Source organism: Euwallacea fornicatus, chromosome 9 (genome assembly GCF_040115645.1).
Source record: "Euwallacea fornicatus isolate EFF26 chromosome 9, ASM4011564v1, whole genome shotgun sequence".
NCBI classification, from domain to species: Eukaryota; Metazoa; Arthropoda; class Insecta; order Coleoptera; family Curculionidae; genus Euwallacea; species Euwallacea fornicatus.
Window position 1 is genome coordinate 2,848,677 of NC_089549.1, and position 19,725 is coordinate 2,868,401.

Sequence of the window (19,725 nt, forward strand, 5' to 3'; positions counted from 1 at the left end):
ATGTATTAAGTTATCAATTTTGTCGTTCACCATGCAATAGTTCTTCGAAGTATCGCCTTGTACCTCTGGAAAATTCGAAGAGTTGCGAAAAATCTTTAAAAAATCGCCACCGCAGACGACACATGTATAAAGATCAATGTTTTCCCGTGAAAAACCGAATGTGTTTAATAGGGAATATTTCACTAACAGGTCTCCTTCTATTTTAAGAATTAAAATGGGACCTGGTATAGTAGAACACCCTTTATAATCACAAAAGATTGAAACGTTGTGTAGTTGCACAATTGTTTTCAATGAAGATAGCCTGTTTTCCTATATCTAGATCATTACGAATAAATTTAGTCACGAAATGTTCGGCACGAACCTGTTAAATCTGTATACTTACATATTTATAGGTCAAGAAGTTATATAGTTTATTATTAACGCTCCAAGGCTGATAATGAGCAATTAACATGTAGGGTTGAAACTATTTATAAATCAAGACTCAGCCGAGGTTCCAGTCAAACCAAGTACATTATTTACGTACTGGTCGATTATCGTTTGGCATTTGTCATTATACCATCACGTTAGTTAAAAAAACTGATAAATGGACAGGGTTCGTGAGGACGGAATAAATGAAAGGGCAGAAACTTAAAATAAGCCATTGAGCCACTCAAATTGGATGGTACAGGTTGAAGCTACACCTATATTTTAAGTAGGCGACTTCTTACAGTATGGCTTTTTTACAGACGAAGTAATGTCAGGAGCCGAGTCGGTAAAGAGTCGACGAGTACTGTAAGAACACTTAATCAACGTGTACCGTATATTACTTTTATTTCATACTGCCATTTTTATTTAAGTAAAATATAATGCAATATGTAACAATAAATAATGTGATGTTTTTAATTATCTCCAATGTGACATTTTCCAGCTAGATCTATTTACCTCGTACTACAGAAAAATGCTTGAAATATTTAATCCAAAATATATTCCATGAAATTTTCCAATAGCGTGCCCTGTTTGAGTGGATTTCGATGGAAAAAGAAGCACATATAAATAATAATTACTTACACTGAAATGCTCTTTTCTTGTGTCGTAGTTTAAGACTGCCTGGAACAAATGAGAGACCAGACAAAGCAAGGGAAAACTGAAACAATGCAATTAAAAAAAGGTCGAAAAAAGGAATCCAAGTTGTGGCGAGAAGAAGCGACTAGTCATTTCATTGCTGGAAATTTATCAAAATCGCTCCATTGCTTTAGCAAGGTAAGTGTAAACTAGACAAAGGAATGTCCCGTGAAATTACTCTAAGAAAGGCAACTGCGTCCTAACAATTTGATTCATCTTTCAAGTAATGTTTATTTCTGAACCTTCATTTCACGAAATTCTATGCTTGGATGATAGTATGGCGATTGATAACAACAAAATACTAGTGCATTTTTTAATCATATTAGAGTTTATTCAGACATTTTAAGAGCGTGACCACGAGGTTTTTCTATCGGAACTGGTCACGAAAATGGTAACACTTCGTCGATTTTGCCAATTTTCAGCGGCAAATAATTTGAATAGAAAAAAAAATTAAATTTGTCTGTCTTTTGACGATCGCGTTAACTAAAGACTCAATCTCCTCCGAATATATAAGAAACACCCTGCAAAGTAATTTTCCTTCTGCTTGTTAAACACATCATAAGATCTAATAATCTTCACACAACTAATGCTATTGGCATGAATGATAAGTTGATCATTCACCGTTGATAACATGTAATGCTTAGTATACACTTAATAACAAATAATAAATGTTAAGTACTCCAGTCCCCCGCAAGCATATAATATGTCTTCCTCCGGAACAAGAGCAATAATAATTGCCATATGCACAGCGGTCGTCAGAGTATTTAGTAGGCCTGGAGTATCAAGTTTCAGTAGGCCTCGAATTTGAAGTTTCGACTCCATGACACTAAGACGCGGGAGTACTTGTCAAATGTCAAAATATTATAGGTGTTATTAATTATTTAGCGATTTAACGCCTAATCGGTTAGTTTAGAGTAAATCGGTGAAACTCTAGATATTCTGCAACCAAGAGGCATGAAGACCCCTGGAAGAAAAGTTCATTTGGTGGTAGTTTGTCTATTTAGTTGGATTTGCCCTTAACAGGTAAGTAAACAATATGATTTCTAACATAGTCGAGGAATGGCCGAGCGACTATTCGCCGAAAAAATTTCATTTGCATGATCAGCTCGTGAAACGCTTCTGATTGGTGCAACAGTCTTAAAGGTCTCTTAATGATCATCCACTAACTTTACCTACAATATGTCAATATGTTTAATCAAGAAGCTGCTTAGAGTTACTTTTTACTATAATTAATTATTAGTAACTTAGTAGCAGGAAGTGGCAAGTATTGAAGTTTAGCCATGGACGAAACATAGTATTGTACTCGCATCTCTTCAGAGGAACTCAGCTACTGGCTTCGCTCGTGACGCAAAGTTTTCCATCGTGGATAACGGCCTTCATTATATGCTCATCCTTTCTAATCATGCAACAGTATAATAGTATTTGCCAAAAAAAAAACTGTCTTTTCAACGTTGCGAGAATTTGGAAATAAAAATATAAAAATTCTGATATATTGGATTGGAACGCATCGTGAGACAATGCGTGATGGCATCTGTGGCAACAATCAACAATTATTAGGAAGCAAGTGCATCTATTCTGGATGCTGATAAATACGTCTCTTGACTGTATAATCGATTAAGGCAATAGCAGAAATGTCCTTAAGTGTGGAAAATAATATTCTTAGTCCTCATTGATCACACCTTTTATAACGTAGTCATAGCAACTGACGTAGTAAGTGCTAGTTTCAACACTTGTTTACACTTCAAGTGAATTTTAGAGTTCCAATAGTGCCCATATTTTTTTGAATTATTCTTATTATTGAGTTGCAAAGCTGCGTGGCAAAATATTTTTGGAGAATTGAACACTCATCTTGACTTCTGCATCATGTTGCTTTGGTTATTCTTTTAAAAAAGATTAGACTGAGTACAACCAAATTACCTATAATGTAAATTGTCTTCTTCCTGAGTAGTCGAAGTTAAACAGCTGGTAAGTCAACTTTTCAAGTAAATCTGATAATCCATTTAGCTCCTTTTAAGAAAATTTCATTCTGATTATTTTGATTTCTCGCTGAAGGAGGATTACAAAACAGAATCATTTAAGACTAGTTTCACTCGAATATCTCTAGATCATTATAATAGCAAAATGAATACAACAAAATCTAAAGCAGATAAAATGCTAAGCATTACACTAGAAACGGAGCTTCTGCAAAGTTTCGTTGGGGTGAATATTAAAGAAAGTCCTAGTGAAGAGAATGGAAACGTTAGAGGACGAGAAGGGCAGGCTGAAAGATTTGGAGAGGAAGAATCAGGAAGGGCAATATCAGGTGATGCTGGTACCAGAATCCGACAGGCGCCAATGTCCGCCGAAACAAGCACAAGATTGGTTAAAGAAATCACTGAAGACTCCAATAGAAGGAGGGGTGAGCAATGATTTCTATCAACTTAAGCTTTGAGATTTCAGTTAGCTCAGACTTTTAAAGGGGAAATCTCATTTTTAACTAACAAAAAGTAAAATTTATATACAGGGTGTTTAATATTTAAAAGGGTGATTGCTCTGGTGATTTTATGAAAAAAGTTCCTATAAACATAGGTCCGGCAATATATTTTTCCCAAGATAGAGGATGTTAAATGTTTTTTAATGACAGGTTTTGAAAGATAATTCCAATATCTTTGCAGGGTTCCATTAAAATATATTTTAAAATGTACCCCGATTTTATGCGATATGCTATATGATTAAAAATAATTTCCAACGATGGGCCTCTGTTCCCTCGTCTCATAACTCCCTTTGAAAGTAAAACGTTAAACACAAGTTATTTTTTACGTTTGCAGGTAAAAGAAAACGTAGGAAAATCCCACCACATCAAGAAGAAATTTATTGTGATAAGGATAGAGCAGCAGCGGTGAATCTTGGATCAAAAGATATTAAGCAGTCATTAAAAATCAAGAAAAAACAGGAAAGGTCCAAGATGTTACAGATTCCAGAAGAAGCTGAGCCTAGCACTTTCTTGGCCCTAGGAAATTATGAAATGTGCCGTGGAGATTTAGAAATTGCTATCGATTTTATGTCTAAGGTGTTGGTTTTAGATAAAATTTAACATTGCACCCGGTATACAAATAAGTGGGCTGTATCTCGATAATTGTTCATCGTGAAGCGTGGAGAAAATAAAAAATTTCAATTAGCGGCACTAGCGGCAATAATTACATTGAAAACATACAGGGTGTCCTAGATAAGAATGCACTCGCCAGGGACAGTGAGAGCCAAATAATACTGGCAGATGGTTTTTTTTTTTTAAATTTTATTACATCATCTTGTCAAGAGGAAAAGCTGACAACAAAATATGAAATTTGTTTTGGTGTATGGTCAAAATGCATTCTTACTGAGGGTCAGTTTTATCTAAAACAGGGGGTGAGATTTGCAGACATGTAAGCATTCGATCGGGTTTACTCTTTAAATTATTCTTGCCATTACTGCTGCGATCGTGCCAAGACGTTCCGTGTCAAACTAATATGTCACATTTAATTACACGCACAGCAGAACCTGCTGATTATTCCTGGTCAATTTGACCGTTTCGAGCCGATTCAGTGCATGCGCTGTTTAACTCAGAATAATAGTTTCTGAGGTACGGCCAGCAGAGCTTAGTTATAGGTACACCCGGTCAACTAATGTACGAATAGCCTAATTTTGCGTGTAGTAATAATTAGTGACCTTAAAAAATCTGAAAAAAACTAGCGTACTTTGTATTAATTTTTTGATGTGATATTAAAAAATTTCAGAGAATGGTTTTCAAATATACTGTAGAAAAAAATATATCCTTTAACACATGTTATTTTAGGGTCGTTTGGTATAAATGGAAATAAGCCTAGAAAAACTCGACCAAATACAAAAATGAAGGGATTCTAGCATTTTAATTGTAAATGTTTCAAGTCTTTCCAACTCCTTGAACTCAATGCTCAATATCTATTGTGCGCAGTATTTTCAAATTTATGCGGTAATATTGTCAAAAAAGTCAAATAACAACACATCTTTTCCAGGCATTGGAGCTCAATCCAACGGAAAAGAATTCCCTAGTTGCCAGAAGCAAATGTTACATCCTACTCGGTCAGCCAGAAAATGCGTTAAAAGATGCCGAAACAGCTCTCCACGTAGATAGAACTTTCATAAAGGCAATTTATCAGAAAGCGGAAGCTTTATACTATTTGGGGGATTTCGAACACAGTTTGATGTATTACCACAGGGGGCTTCACATCAGGCCTGACCATCAAGATTTCAAGCTGGGAGTGCAACAAAGTCAAAAAGCCATCGAAAATGCAATTGGCTCAATAGTGCCATCCAAACCTTCAAAAAGTTGTTCTTCTAGGGCCTCTAGGTCTAAGGAATCCAGCACGAGAGTGACCCCTTCATCGAACCGGAGGTCTACGCCTTCAGGACCGGCTCGATCAAAATCGGCAAATCCTAGCCGGTTGTTGAGAGAGTTGGCGGCTGACAAGGACTATTTGGAGAACTTGATGATGAATCCAGACATTAAATGCAAATTTAAGGAGAATGATAATACAATCGAGAAATGTATTAAGGAAACGGTAGAGTATCTTAATGCTAGACAAGAATTTTGGAGGCAGCAGCTTCCTAAAAATCTTAAGTAACGTTATTGCATATGATGCAAAATAAAGATAGTTAGGTAATTTATTAGCTAGTTGATTACCATTAGATGCCTATTATTCCTAAACATGGCGTATGAAATAAGATAGGAATAATGATGTTGGAAAGGTAACGAACACATTTTCACTTTAGAGATTCGTAAAATTCTTTTAGAAATAATTGTAATGAGCATTTAATCCCGAATAAATATTTCTCTTTGAACTAACCTTTTTTTGGTAATGTAAAAATTCAAAAACACGTCCATCATAATATGAGGCGGAAAAATGGTTGAGGGTATGATCAACTCACTACCCTCTGTCACGTGCACCCCAATCACACCAAGTTACTTTTTTTTTTAATAAGACGCGCATGATTGCGACATATCGTCGGAAAGCATTTTCGAAAAGCTTTTCAATGATATCAGAGTTTCTGTAATTCCGCCCTCATCAAATGTATCCGATAATGCCTAAAAGGCAAAATCTATGAGTAAAACACATAAGCGTAGAATTAAATGGTTTTCAATCATGAATAAATAATAGAACGAATAATTAATTAAAAGTTTTATTGTAATTAAATCAAAGCGTAAGATTTGCCGCTCAAATTTAATGATTTTTTATAATAAATGTTCACTTTTACGTCACGAATGTAAAAAATGAGGTATTTTTTTATCGATGTTTATGAATGTTTTTCCACCCAGTGAATCGTCAAATTCTGTTTATTATCTCATGTTCTACTTCGTGCGAATTCTTCTCGCAAATTTTCAATCGAAACATGCTTTATTCAATTACGGAACGGGTTAAAATCGTTTTTGTTTATGGTGCTGAGGAACGTTCTTTTACAAATCACATATATGTATATTTCGCCAGCGCAATCCTGGCACCAACGTTAATTTTTCGTACGTTAGGAAATTAATACCAAAATTTGATGAAACCGGTTCTGTGGCCAATAAACAAAAGAATCAACCTAAAATATTCGATGGGCTTACTCAAATCCAAGTTCTCGGACGATCTGCCCAAAACCCATCATTGTTTACCCTTTGGACACCTACTTTAACTGGACCATCAACCGCATCGCTCGGAAAAGTTCTAAAGTCGCACAACATTCATCCATATGAAATTCATGTTCATCAGCAATTGAATGAAGATCATACAGACCAAAGAATTAAACATTGCGAGTTGATGCAAGCTTTGATTATCAACCAGCCCCGACTAGTGCCAAACGTTGGCTTCAGTGATAGTGCACGTTTTACTTGAACGGTACTCACAATACATGCAATAATAGAACCTGGAGTGATTCAAGTTTTTATGTTATGAGAGAAGGAAGCGCTCAACAACCACAAATAATCAATGTTGATGTTTGGGCCAGGATCCCGAAAGACACTATCATAGGATTTTTGTTTATTGACGGTAGTTTGAAAGGTGAAATCTGCCGTGAATTTTTAGGAAATGCCATTGAAAATTTATGAGCTAGAGAATCAGCAGGGTGAAAACGGCTATTACTGACTAAGATTTAGACAGAATGGGGCCCTGCAATATTTTGTTTTAACTGTTAGACAGTGGTTGGATAATAATCATCTCGCAACATCGAAGGGGAGGAGCGAGAGAATGGCCCCCTGGGTCTCTCGATCTCCGCCCTTGAAATTTTTTTGTTGGGGCACCTGAAATTTGTAGTGTTCAAAACCCAACCAGAAACAAATGAAGAGTTAAGACAGCGGATTGTTACTGAGTGTCGTGCAATTTCCGAGGAAACTTTTATGAACTAACCTGAAAATCGTTTGTAAGCTTGCATGGAACTTAACGCACCTATTGGAAGAAATTATTAATAATGAGCCGCAAATCTTACGCTTTGATTTAATTACAATAAAACCTCAAGTTAATTATCAGTTCTCATTACTTATTTACATATTATTTATTATATTTTATTTATATGTTTATAAATTATTATATATCTACTTATTTTTGATTGAAAACATTTAATTCTACGCCTAGGAGTCTTACTGGTGGATCTTATATTTTAGGCATTGTCGGATACCTTGGAAAAATATGAGGAAAAACAATGTACAGGGCGTCTGCGCAAAAAGTCCGCCCCCCCCCCCCCTAAATTTTTAATATATTGAAATAGGAAAAAATTTCTAACAAAAAGTACTTAAAAATCCATGTAGTTTATCGCCATCGAATTATATTGCACGGGAGTAGGTTTTTGTAAATATTTCAAAAATTATAAGATGTCAAGTATGAGCTATATACAGGGTGTCCCAGAAATAAGTGCCATAATTCGCATCACTAATAGAACTCGTAAAAAGCAACATTTTTTTAACTTCATTTTTTGCGTGAGAGGTATAGTTTTCCAGTTCAATTCATTAAAAGATTTATTACAATTCTGTTACCCGCCTGTGGCATCTAAAATTGTTTATTCCATTTCGGATTCTTTGCATAGATACCTTCAAAAATTTTTGCCTGCTTTCTGATGTGCATGTCTTTTTTGCGAATAATCAATAAACACGTACAGGTAAGTAGGGGGAGTTGTTGAGTTTTACATTACTTACTGTTAAAATCACTTAAATTTTTGACTTACCTACAAAAGAGGTTACATTACGTGTTCAAAATGTCTTCCATTATTGTTGGAAATTATGAGTATATTTAGTGGAAATTGGGATTAACAAAACAAGAATGCACCAACCGACCTTACTTACAAACGGCCGAAACACTACTGTAGTACAAGTATCGTGAAAGGTTACAAGAAATATTTCTCTTTTTATATACACGTGAATCAGCTTGGTGCGTACACAATGTGAGTAAACCATGCCGAAATTATTATTTATCTATTACAATTTAGATGCGAGTTTTCTACATTGATCTGTAATGTAACAAATCCAACAATTATTCGCAAAACATAATTGTATTCGGCGTTGAAAATTTTCTTCTACCCTCAGTAACGTTTCCCTATCATTTCGAATCATTCTGGTGGCATTTTCGACCCGTCCTCGTAGTTCCTCATTTACATCAACTGTAGTAAAATACACTATCTGTTTCATATGGCTCCATAAATAGAAATCGCAAGGATTTAAATCTGGGGATCGCGCGGGACACGCAACAGAACCGTTTCGACCGATCCACCTACTGGGAAAGTGCTCATTTAACCATTCTCGTACGATTCGGGCGTTATGGCAAGATGCGCCATCATGAAAGTACCACATGTTTCCACGAATTTCCAGCGAAACATCTTCCAATAAATGATTTAGCTCGGTAATTAAAAACTGTAAATAACTTCTATCATCTACTCGATCTGGTAAAAAGTAAGGGCCGATGAGCCGACCGTTTATTATTCCAGCCGATACATTTATTGAAAATCTCTTTTGAAAATTGCAAGGCCTTACACCATGGGGATTTTCAACTGTCTAAATGTGAGTGTTGTGCATATTAAATACTCTTTACCTGGTGTATCCCCGCTTCAACGGTGGCTAATACATAGCTAAGAGTTTGGAACTCGTCTTGGTTTTCGTAAAACCCAGTTGCAGAAACGCTGTCGATGGTGATAATCCTGCGGTTGTAAACACTGAACTTTTCGTACATGGTATGGGTATAATTGTTGTTGTTTTGAAGTCCTCCAAACTAAACTTTTTGACACATTGTGCTCTATTGCCAGTCTACGAGTGTTACTTCCAGGATTATTTCCAACATTTTCCGAAATTTCATTTTCAACATTTGCAAAACGATTAGGCCGTTTTCTGCCGCGATCTTGATATGCGCCTGCACAAGTTACGCTATTTAGAATTCCTTGAATAACACGAACAAGCGTGCGCCTATGGGGTGTAGGACGATCCGGGAAACGATGTGCATAAATCCTACGAGTCCGATTAGAATTTCCACGGATTTCCCCATAAGCTAACACCATATCAGTGTGTTAATTATTTGCAAACGCGGCATTTCACACGAAATTTTCTCGCTACTATCAATCGTAAACAATACAAAACTTGCAGTGCATCGACCTTGATTCCCGGTTAGTAAAAAAACTTTACGATAAAAAAAACATCAACAAAATATCCAGTGTGTATTTGGATTTTTTTTTATCCATAAGCGGTGCCATAGAGTGGTTTTAATAGGTAAAAACACCAGAAGTAAATGTGACTTAAAAAAAAACTTATTTGACAAAAGTTGTTACTATTGACGAGTTCTGTTACTTGTTGAAATTATAGCACTTATTTTTGGGACTCTGTATATCTTTAAACTCGTAATAAAACACAGAATTTAAATATGTAAAAAAAGTAATGCTTAATTGTTTAAAAAATGCAATATTGGGTTGGCACATGTTTATTAAACACCCTGTATAAAACTGCTGATAATCTTGAAAAGCTACATGAACTTTCAAGAACTTTTTGTTAAAAAAAATCTATTTTAACATATTCAAAAGTTAGAAGTGGGATGGGACTTTTCGCGTGGACACCCTGTAAATATGTCCTCTAGCAAGTTTTTCAGGCAGATGAAACATACGCTAGAACAATTTTTGTTCGTTTCCCATCTTGCAATTGGAGTTTGTGGTAATAACTCAGCATATTCCTCCTCTTTTCCGTCGAATACTTGCATGCATATAAATTCGATTGTTCTCTATACGATAACGTCAATAGTCTGAAAACCAGCAAAATGTCTTCCTTTGAGGACAGAATTGCAGGAATTTTGGCATCAGGGAAAAGCTTATGGAAAACATTTTCCGAAGATATGTCACAACCATGCCTGTGCTACTAAAACTAAAAAAAATAACGTGGGGTGGCGGGGGTGCATTTGGCAGAGGGTGGTGAGTTCGTCATACCACCAACCATCTTCTCCCATCATATTATAGTAGACGTGTTTTTAGACTTTTCTATCGCCGGCACAATTTCCAAAATATTGGCGTTTATACTTTTCAAAACCCACCTTGTATTTGTGTTAATATTAGTGAATATAATCGAATTCCCGCAGCTCTAACCTGAACTAAGTTGCAAAAAAGTTTTGGAAATTTTGTCTAAATGTGCAAGCAAAATTTGCTCGTAGAGTCCAGTATCTTTTAATGATCCCTATGTCATTGGACATGCGCAAATTGAGTTGTTAAACGTTTGAACAACCGGAATAACACAATTAATTCGGGCGCTGAGGGATTGAATGTGGATAGAATTATTTTAAATTCCCGAATTTGATTGGGTTGGTTTGTCCGCCATAATCTTACCGAAAGCGAATTTGACCACAAAACTACTAGAAAGACAAATATAATAATAAAATGGAACCAATAGCGACATTCGCCTACGTCACTATCACTTGCACTTGACGCACCGTCGCCGCGTCGCGTTCATCAAGAAACAAGTGAAGCCGACTATCGCGCCTCGACGCGACGCCGTAAGTCAGTTCCTTCCACATCGTCGAGAGTCGTGGTATGCTTCCTTGATCCTTCCAAGGATTGCAACGTGGTCGTCCTGTTGTTGACTCATGCTACTTTGACCTTACTTGACTTAACTAAACGGACAAACTCGGACTCGTGACTTAAGGCTATTGAGTGGTGTGGATGTCCTCGAAGGAACCTTTAAAAAATCGGTGAGTTGGAGGTTTTATCAGTTTTAAACCCTGCGAACTTAACTATGCAAGACAAGTTCTTTACTATCTATACCAACCTTACTCGGTGCGATTGAGTTTTATTTGCCATATTGCACTATATCGTCTGCAGAAATCTCTGTTCGACTGCTGTTTATCTCATTTTTTTTAGCGAATTTCAATGAATTTTTGTACATCTATTGTTCCGTCACAAATGTTCTACGATCGGCATTAGAAAAAGAAACCAAGTTTTTCTAACTTTAGTCGCAACTGGAAACTGCAGATAACTGCGACTAGTAATGTTGAAACTACAATTTTCTCCATCTATTCGACCGTTGTCTCTTTTCCCAGTCTTCAAATTCAATTTAAAAGTTTTAAACATTGCCAGAGTCATAGTCAACCTAGTAGGGGCACTGGAAATTGCTTGATATTAAATATGAAAAAATGTCCATTTCGAAATCAGAAAAACAGTGCAATTACGGAAACTACACAAATGTTCTCGCTACACCAATAAAAGGAAATCGATTAAGCATTAAAAAATGACACTCCGAAAGTAACTTCGCTTACACCCCTTGCATAACATGAACAAATTGCATACCACATGTGAATGGAGCAAACTTCTGGAGATATTTTTATACTCAATGGAGTAACAAAAAACGATATACAGGCTTCGTTGCCCATTGTTTTTAGCGTATTTTTTTTTAGGTAAAGTGCGCGTTTTCAGAATAACAAGGATGAAGTTTAACCTAAGTATGAAGAAATCACATCAACTAATAATATGAAACACCAAATAAATATTCTCTATTTGTAGGTTTTGAAATATTTAATATTCGTGTTCATATTATACTGTTGGCGATTTCCTAATAACCGAAGGATTAATGGTTAAATAACTCAGATATGTAGGTACCTAACAAATTCAGTAAATTAGTATGTCAAATTTTTCTTACACGAAGTAACGCAAGAACAAGACAAGCCATCACTCTGCTTCAAAAACAACTTAGATTTCGAAACTTTAGGGATGAAAATAGTGACTTAGCACGTACACATTGTACATATGGACAACTAATACTTCTACTGCAGCCAACGCTATCTAGCGTGATAAAATATGCATTCTATCACGCTCTATTATTAAACACGAAATATCCCAAACCTCCGCAAACATATAAAATTTCCATATGCATAATGACCGTCAGAATATTTAGTAAGCCTTACGATACGGCAGTAATCGTTAAAATATTATATATTTTGTTGCTAATTATTGAGAGATTGAAAACCGAATTGGTTGGAAATTCTACTTAAAGTGAGTTATTTGTAAATGAGCAAAGTCCTCTAAATAAACGTAAAAGAAAATCGAGAAAGGTTGATTTACCTGTCTGTTTATGTGTTTACGCATTGAAATTTGACCTTAAAAAAGGTAAATAGCAATGGCTTCTTCTCACGGAATTACTTCAATGAAATTTTAAAATAATTTCCGGAAAGTATGGATGTGTAGCTTGCCGTGGACAGAGTATAATGTTATAAGCGCATATAATAAGCATCTTCCCCTCGGGAAAATTCCCTCATTCGTGACGCCATCTTCTCAATCGGAGCTGATAGTATTCATTATCAGTTCATCCAATAGTGTACCATTTAAAAGGTATGTGTACCTATTATTGCCCAAAGGGCGTCAACAAGCGAGTTTTGAAGCAAGTACAGCTCCGCTCTGAATTTCCATCAACTGGGATATGTAAATTCCCTTAAACGATTGTTGCATGGTGTTATTTTGTGTGTCGTGTGCTTCATACCGTAGGGATTGTATCATTGCGTTGCAGACTGTGCAGACCATATCATCGCGAAAATTCGGAAAATGCGAAAATGGTGTGAAAAGCATGTAAAAAGTACATTCGAATTTCATATTTGATAAAACGGGTCTAACTAACGGTGGACGAGTATGTGCGATTCAGCACACGAAATAGAACTATCTGTTAGGAGTTTCATATTTAGGCGCATTGCAGCGAAAGGGTTTATGAGGAATTTTTTTGGTTTAAATTGAAATTTTGAAAACGAAGCTGTACGGAATTATTGTAAAAAATATAAAAAACATTATTTTCATATTTAAACCAGTATTTTCTTATGTGAAAAATAGTTTTTTTCTGAACCGCGATGGACACTTACGTGATCAATCTGATGATCCATACCAATGTAATTAAATGTAGGTTTAAATTTGCAAAAACTACATATTCGGATGGTTATTACTTAGTTTGTTGATAATTGAACTGCAATGATAGCGCGCTATCTATGTATTTAGGATAAGTTTCGCTATAAACAATACAGGTTGATTCTCAGTGTCTGATTAAAAAACGCAATGTTCTTAAATTCGATTTACAGTTTGCCGCCATCTTCTGCATATACTGGGTGTTTAAAAAAGACGCGGCAATATTTAAGGGAGTCATTTCATGGATCATTTTACGAACGAAAGTTCCTATAAACATAGCTCCGGAAATGTATTATTTCTAAGATACAGGGTGTCAATTTTTTTTAATAACGGGTTTTGAAAAATTATTCAAATGTCTTTTGACCGACTTATTTGAAAATTGGTAGCGTCCTTTGCAGAAATAAGAGTTTGATTTGGGCCTAACTAGACTAAAATTATTATGTCCAGTGATGTCAACGGGGGACACCTTATTTTATTTTATTGGCAAAAGAGTGTACGTCACTGACTTTAATTAAATTTAAATATTTTTTGATAAGGAGCAACTAAAACTCCAATTTTTTAGCCTCTTAAATTTTCGACGTATCTTGCTTCGTTTGCGAGATAAAAAATAAAAACCATTTTGTTGCATGTCCATTTATCATGGAAAAACATTTTCAAACATTCTAGGAATGTTTGCGAACAATTCGACTAAAAATAACTGTTCTAATCATTAACATACTAAACGTGTTTAAAAATCAATAACGCGGATGTCATTTGGATGGGTCTTGGGCAAAAGGTATTTGAATTATTTTTCAAAAATCGTTATTTAAAAGCAAAATTTAACACCCTGTATATTCGAAACAATACGTTTCGGTGACATATGTTAGTCGTAACTTTTTTGCATAAAACGACCTGAGAAATCACCTTCGTGAATGTTGTCGCGTCTCTTTTAAACACCCTGTATTGCCATGTCTGCGGTGCATTAGATCATGTTCTATCTTTCGCGAACAATTTCACGGATACATAGTTTGCTGTATCTGATTTATTGCAAAGTTGCTGTAAGGATAGAACATCACTCCCCTCTGTGCGTGGCCATATACAGTTCCGAGAAAGTTGTGCGTTTATTTTGTTCTTCCAAAGCAACGTTTGGTACAGTTTATAATTTGGTTAAAGTGATATTCATCAGTGCCAGTTGTATTCTCCACGGTCTAATCAGCATTAGATATAAAATATCAGCATACTTACGTGCATTGAGTGGAAACTTAGGATGAAATGAGGGCATCCGTTGTTGATGAAACGAAATTAACCTGAAGTTTTTAATTAACTGATTAGATAGCTTGCTGATAACAAAACTGTGGATCCTGCCTCGGTACCTGTTACTTATAAAATAACATTTATTCTCATGTCCATATTGCAACTCGCCTTAAATATGCGTAATATTATGTGTATATGGACGTACGTGCGTACGTACTTGATGAACAGAATTTTTGAGAATGTTTCTCACTCAGTTTTGGTTACGTTCGGGGAAACCTCACTTATTCCTGCCCGATTTTGTGAGACCGATTTAAGCGGTTTCGATGGGACTTTCAGTGTTTTAAATTCATTATTTAGATCTCCAAGATTTTTTTAACTTGAGGTAAACACATAGAGGCCGTTTAGCTGCAGCTCAAAACACCGGGTAGTTACCTGTCGACAGCGAAAAGCTTAAAAACTGGTATAGAAACAGAAACGAATATTACAACTTAAAGAGACTGTTCAGCTGTAGAATGCGATCTGAGCACATATCTCGAGAACGAAGGACATATTTTTACCGTGTAAAATCTTGATTAATCATGGGAATAAAGCGACTGTTGGACTTGTATCAACTCATTAACATGAATTACAGAACTTTAACGATTTCCAGCAAGATGCTGTTACAAAATGAACACTACAACGCTAATGGTACTACATCGTCGCATGGAACGAGTTCGCGTAGCCGAAGTACCGCCAATAATGTTCATTATCAGCATCATCCCAGGCTCATGGACTCGCCCACGCTTGCTCGTGTCGAGCGTGCCATGTTGAGACATGAGCAGGGGACAGCAAATCGAGAAGGTCAAGATATTCGATCTGGCTACACACAGGTAAGTGAATTATCTCATTTATTGAAAACGTGATCACTGAAGGCATTACAATGTAAAAATAGCTACGTGGTGTTAATGTGATTGTATTACTACAAATGTTTCGGCTACACTTCTCGCAGTAAACGACGAAAAGGGAAACATGACGAATTTTTAACGTTTACGCAGAAATATAATGGATGGAATAAATAGATAAAACAGCGTTACCCATTTTCGGACAGGTTGACCGCAGTTTTATTCACACGCTGTTTTTATCATTCCGTCCAAAATTGGGTCAGTTTCGGAAGAGATCGCTGGCGACAAAAAGTTTCTAAATTCATCAGGGAATGCAAACTTTGGGAATGAAACGGTCAGTGGAGCATTCCAAGTAAGTTAGGAGGGGAAAGAAGGGGCCTCACCCCAGGACAACTAACACCTGATAGCCTTCATCAATGAATCGATAGTTCCAGTTTAGTAGACGGCAACTTCTAGCGTACACTCCAAGTTTAACCTAAATGCATTTATAAGTTATGCGAAGATATGAGGAAAAATCTGCAATTTTAGCAACTTGACTCTAGTTAACGAAGCATTTGCCGGCCGATGTGAAAGCGTGCCCCCCACCATTGTAAACTGGACCTCCCCGTGCCACTGTCCACCAAGGACTATTTGGCATACGGCAAGCAAGGACAGTTTTTGCTCCAATAATGCGAGTGTTTGTCTTAAATATTGCTATCTCAAGTCCGCGAACCTTAAATCCACAGATTCGCAAAATCTTAATCATTATTTATTTAATTTCGTGTGGATTTCTTTTTGATTCAGTTTTGGGAATTTTTCCGATTTTTGGAAATTTCATCAAGCACATTTATTACTCGATGCGTACTTAGTCTCGATGAGTAACAAATGAAGAAGTCAATCAATCCATATTCTTGCATGCAACGTGTACTCACCTGGGAATTTACATAATGTGCGGTTCGATTCACATATGCTTGTAAAAAGTAAATATTGTCTATCTGTTAATCCGTAAAAAATTGGGTTAATTTAATATTATGCCTGTTCGATTAACCTTTAGTAGACTTATTAATCTATACAAATAAGCTATTACGGTAATTATATCACCAATTTGTGCATCCCGGAGTTCTCATATAGAAGGATAATTGCTTCTTTAATTGTGTTAAGTTCGCATGAATCATTCTCGGAAATCGAATCAGAAACGTGATTAATTAAATATACGTTTAGTGATGTCGTTTGATGTGAATCTTGGGAAACCTAGATGAGTAAGATTTCGGACTCCCACGCACGTGAGTAATGCAAGATCATCTTTGCCTGCAAAAGTTGTTGGTAATGGGATTCTCGAAAATCTGAATGAAATTCTCGCGTTTCTTTTGAAAAACTTGGTAATTTGTTGGCGAGACGAAAATAGAAATCCCCAATATCGAAGCATCTGTTTTTATATTCTCCCGAAGACTTAGTAAAATATTCATTTCATTAACATCCGATCGAGCATCCCATAGCGTCTGTTAATACGAATTACTAAGCGCAGGGTGTTTAATGGCACGTAGCTGCAAAATTAACGTATATATTAATAAAATTTGTACGAATTTGTTATGCATTAAACGTTACGTAGTTCACAAGACGCGTAATCGATCAGATTTGTTAAGTTTTAATTTATCTGTAATAACCGCAATAAAAATACCTCACGAGGGTAAATATTTCATTTTTAAACTATATCTTTTAATTTTGGAACGCAGTGTAGGACTGAGCACTAGAAATTACCTATATTTGACAATAGGTGATATACATATACGTTACACTGATAGTGATATCACAACATATTCCTCCAAAATTAGTGCTCTTCGTTTGTGTTCCGCAGAATGCTGCCTCTAAATCTAATAATAAAGAGAAATCATCCTTGAGGCAACCGAAAAATAAACACTGCTCCTGCTGTTTAGTTGGTAAAAGAATACTTGGGCTGGTTAAGGTGTCTCGCAATTTAGCAATTAGCCCCGGTAGAAATTATCAGATTTAATTAGTTGTTAAACAAGAAGTTCATTAAGAACAAGATTGCGACGAATATTGCAATGTGGGACAATAGTACATTGCGAGAGAGATTATGATTTTTCTACGAGATGCATATTTTTTTTTTTTTTGCAATTCAAGACTAATTTTAAACGATTAACCTCAAACATAATCTATATGGGGAATAGCCGTAAGGAAGTATTTTGGTAGTCTGTTATTTGGCCTACTTACGAAGGAACTGCCCGCATATATGAACAACGACGTACCGGTAATAACGCTTTTTACCGTATGTCCAATCTTCATCTTGCTGCGATGAGTTACGTTTTGGACTTTTTTAATTATTTAGAAAAAAAAAACCAACGAGTGGAACTTTTCTAATTTAGTCAACTTTCCGTCTCTCACCCTTTACGAGATCCCCATGCTGAGAGATCCCAATCTTGATCACGTTGCATCAGCAATACGAAGTTTAGTTAAAACTTCCTCTATAAGCGATGATCGACTGTAGACGACAGGATACATGTGGTGTTTAACGGATTGTCTTTTCCACCAACTACTTCACAAATTTCATTAAATGTTCTTAAACCTGTCTGGGAACCTTAAGTTAGGAAGAGAGTAAAATTAAATAATTCTTTCAATATCTCCACACAAAATCTTCACTTATTTATTTGAAGCTTGGGACGACTGATGCAAAAAATCCCAATTTTTTTCCAGTGTAAAATACGGTTCTATTTCCGTATTGTCAGTGTCGACGATCTATGAATTTCATTCTGATTCTCATTGACGAAAAAAAATTGTTTATACCTCGTGATAAAATCATCCTGCTTTCGGTTCTACTTGGGCTAGGTTCGCACGTACCTCATTCCTTCGAATTTAGCTCACTACGCTTATTCGACAAATTTTTAACCACTTTTGTAATTTTATTGTTTCCTCTAAACCGAATTTTAGAATTAAATTGAGAAACTTACCAATGAAAATTGAAAAAAACCTGCTTGTGTTGAACACCGCGGAAACCCAATATCAAACCAAGTTATTGCCAAGGCTGTTTCCGTTCATTATACTTTTATTTACATTGCACATTGCAAGTTGCAACATGAAAACAAAGTTTTGTGAAGAGATAAGCATAAATAAGTAACAAAGAAAACTACTCGAGGATGTTATGATTTCGGGTCATCATCATGGTCATCAATGCTGTCAAGATCGGATGTTAATTGGTCGGATCAATTTATAGAACCTCTTTGTTTTATTCCGGAACTAATTTAGTATCGGTTAATAACCGATTTAACATATGTACAACCGGAATCCTGCATTGAGATCTTGTCGCATTATATGCACGTATACTTAAATTATTACTGTTAGGGTCCACTGACATCAATGCAAAGTCTTATCTATTCTATGTATGACGGTCTACTACGAAATCCCATTACGTACGACGTAACGTTATGAAATTCACTGACTATTATTGATCATTATTTTAATACGTGTAACAAGTTTCGCATCGTTATCCCACTAATACACTGTATTATCAGCATGCAGTAATATAGCGATAGTGAAGCTGTATTAGCGAAAAAGCCGTCGAATACACACCACTAAATGATTTTTTTTTTTTTATGTCTACGAGGCGAATTTTCGATTTTATCTATAGAATGGCCCCTCATGGCACCTGGAAAGCGCACCCAACTCCGCACTGTAACAGCGTAACTTTTTCGTTTTGGTTTTTTTGATTTGATCCTATCACCATGTTTTTACGAAAAAGTCAGTGAAATTTTCCTACATGGGACGGATATGATTTGTACATTTCAGCCAGACTGTATTTTTATTTATTTATTTATTTTGTTTTTTGAGAATAAGCTCACATACCAGTAACGTTGGTTGGAGCGGAGGGAGTGCATACTCTTCCCAATTTAAACTACGATACAACATTATTTACCATTTAGCAAGAGCTGGTACCAAGAACCTTTCTTAACGTTTCGGTGACGAATCCGGCACGGTCTTTGGAACCTGGGAGTAATGAGTAAAATTAAATCAGGAACGTTTTACAATACAAATACTGTTAAACCATAAGAAAGCTAATTAGTTTTGGTGGTCGATTCAATAATAATATTATTTCTTTTACGCGATCCTATTTACGCAAGTCCCCAATAATGGAAAGTCGAAACATTCTATA

At 35.9% G+C, this 19,725-nt stretch overlaps 2 protein-coding genes across 3 annotated transcripts in view; both read left to right on the forward strand.

Moving 5' to 3' along the window:
- The first annotated feature begins 1,249 nt into the window (after positions 1-1,249).
- LOC136340945 (outer dynein arm-docking complex subunit 4) lies at positions 1,250-5,941 on the forward strand. The gene is made up of 4 exons (XM_066285441.1): positions 1,250-3,066; positions 3,117-3,499; positions 3,909-4,150; positions 5,112-5,941. Exons 2-4 carry the CDS (start codon positions 3,223-3,225, stop codon positions 5,718-5,720), a joined length of 1,128 nt encoding a protein of 375 aa, XP_066141538.1. The 5' UTR covers positions 1,250-3,066; positions 3,117-3,222; the 3' UTR covers positions 5,721-5,941.
- A 5,123-nt stretch (positions 5,942-11,064) lies between these two features.
- The window catches only part of LOC136340944 (uncharacterized), a 50,784-nt gene continuing 42,123 nt past the window's right edge, over positions 11,065-19,725 (forward strand). Inside the window, exons 1-2 of one of the 2 annotated variants that reach the window (XM_066285439.1) lie at positions 11,065-11,276; positions 15,350-15,569. In XM_066285439.1, the coding sequence (XP_066141536.1) occupies positions 11,248-11,276; positions 15,350-15,569 (249 nt within the window). In that variant the 5' untranslated portion in view covers positions 11,065-11,247. The remainder of the gene's footprint in view (positions 11,277-15,349; positions 15,570-19,725) is intronic. The other variant, XM_066285440.1, reaches the window with a different exon arrangement.

Excerpts from the sequence above, each read along its gene's own strand:
- LOC136340945 (XM_066285441.1), top strand. The coding sequence starts at position 3,223 with ATGAATACAACAAAATCTAAAGCAGATAAAATGCTAAGCATTACACTA. Across the intron at positions 3,500-3,908 it reads AGACTCCAATAGAAGGAGGG|GTAAAAGAAAACGTAGGAAA; the intron begins GTGAGCAATGAT and ends TTACGTTTGCAG. Across the intron at positions 4,151-5,111 it reads CTATCGATTTTATGTCTAAG|GCATTGGAGCTCAATCCAAC; the intron begins GTGTTGGTTTTA and ends CATCTTTTCCAG.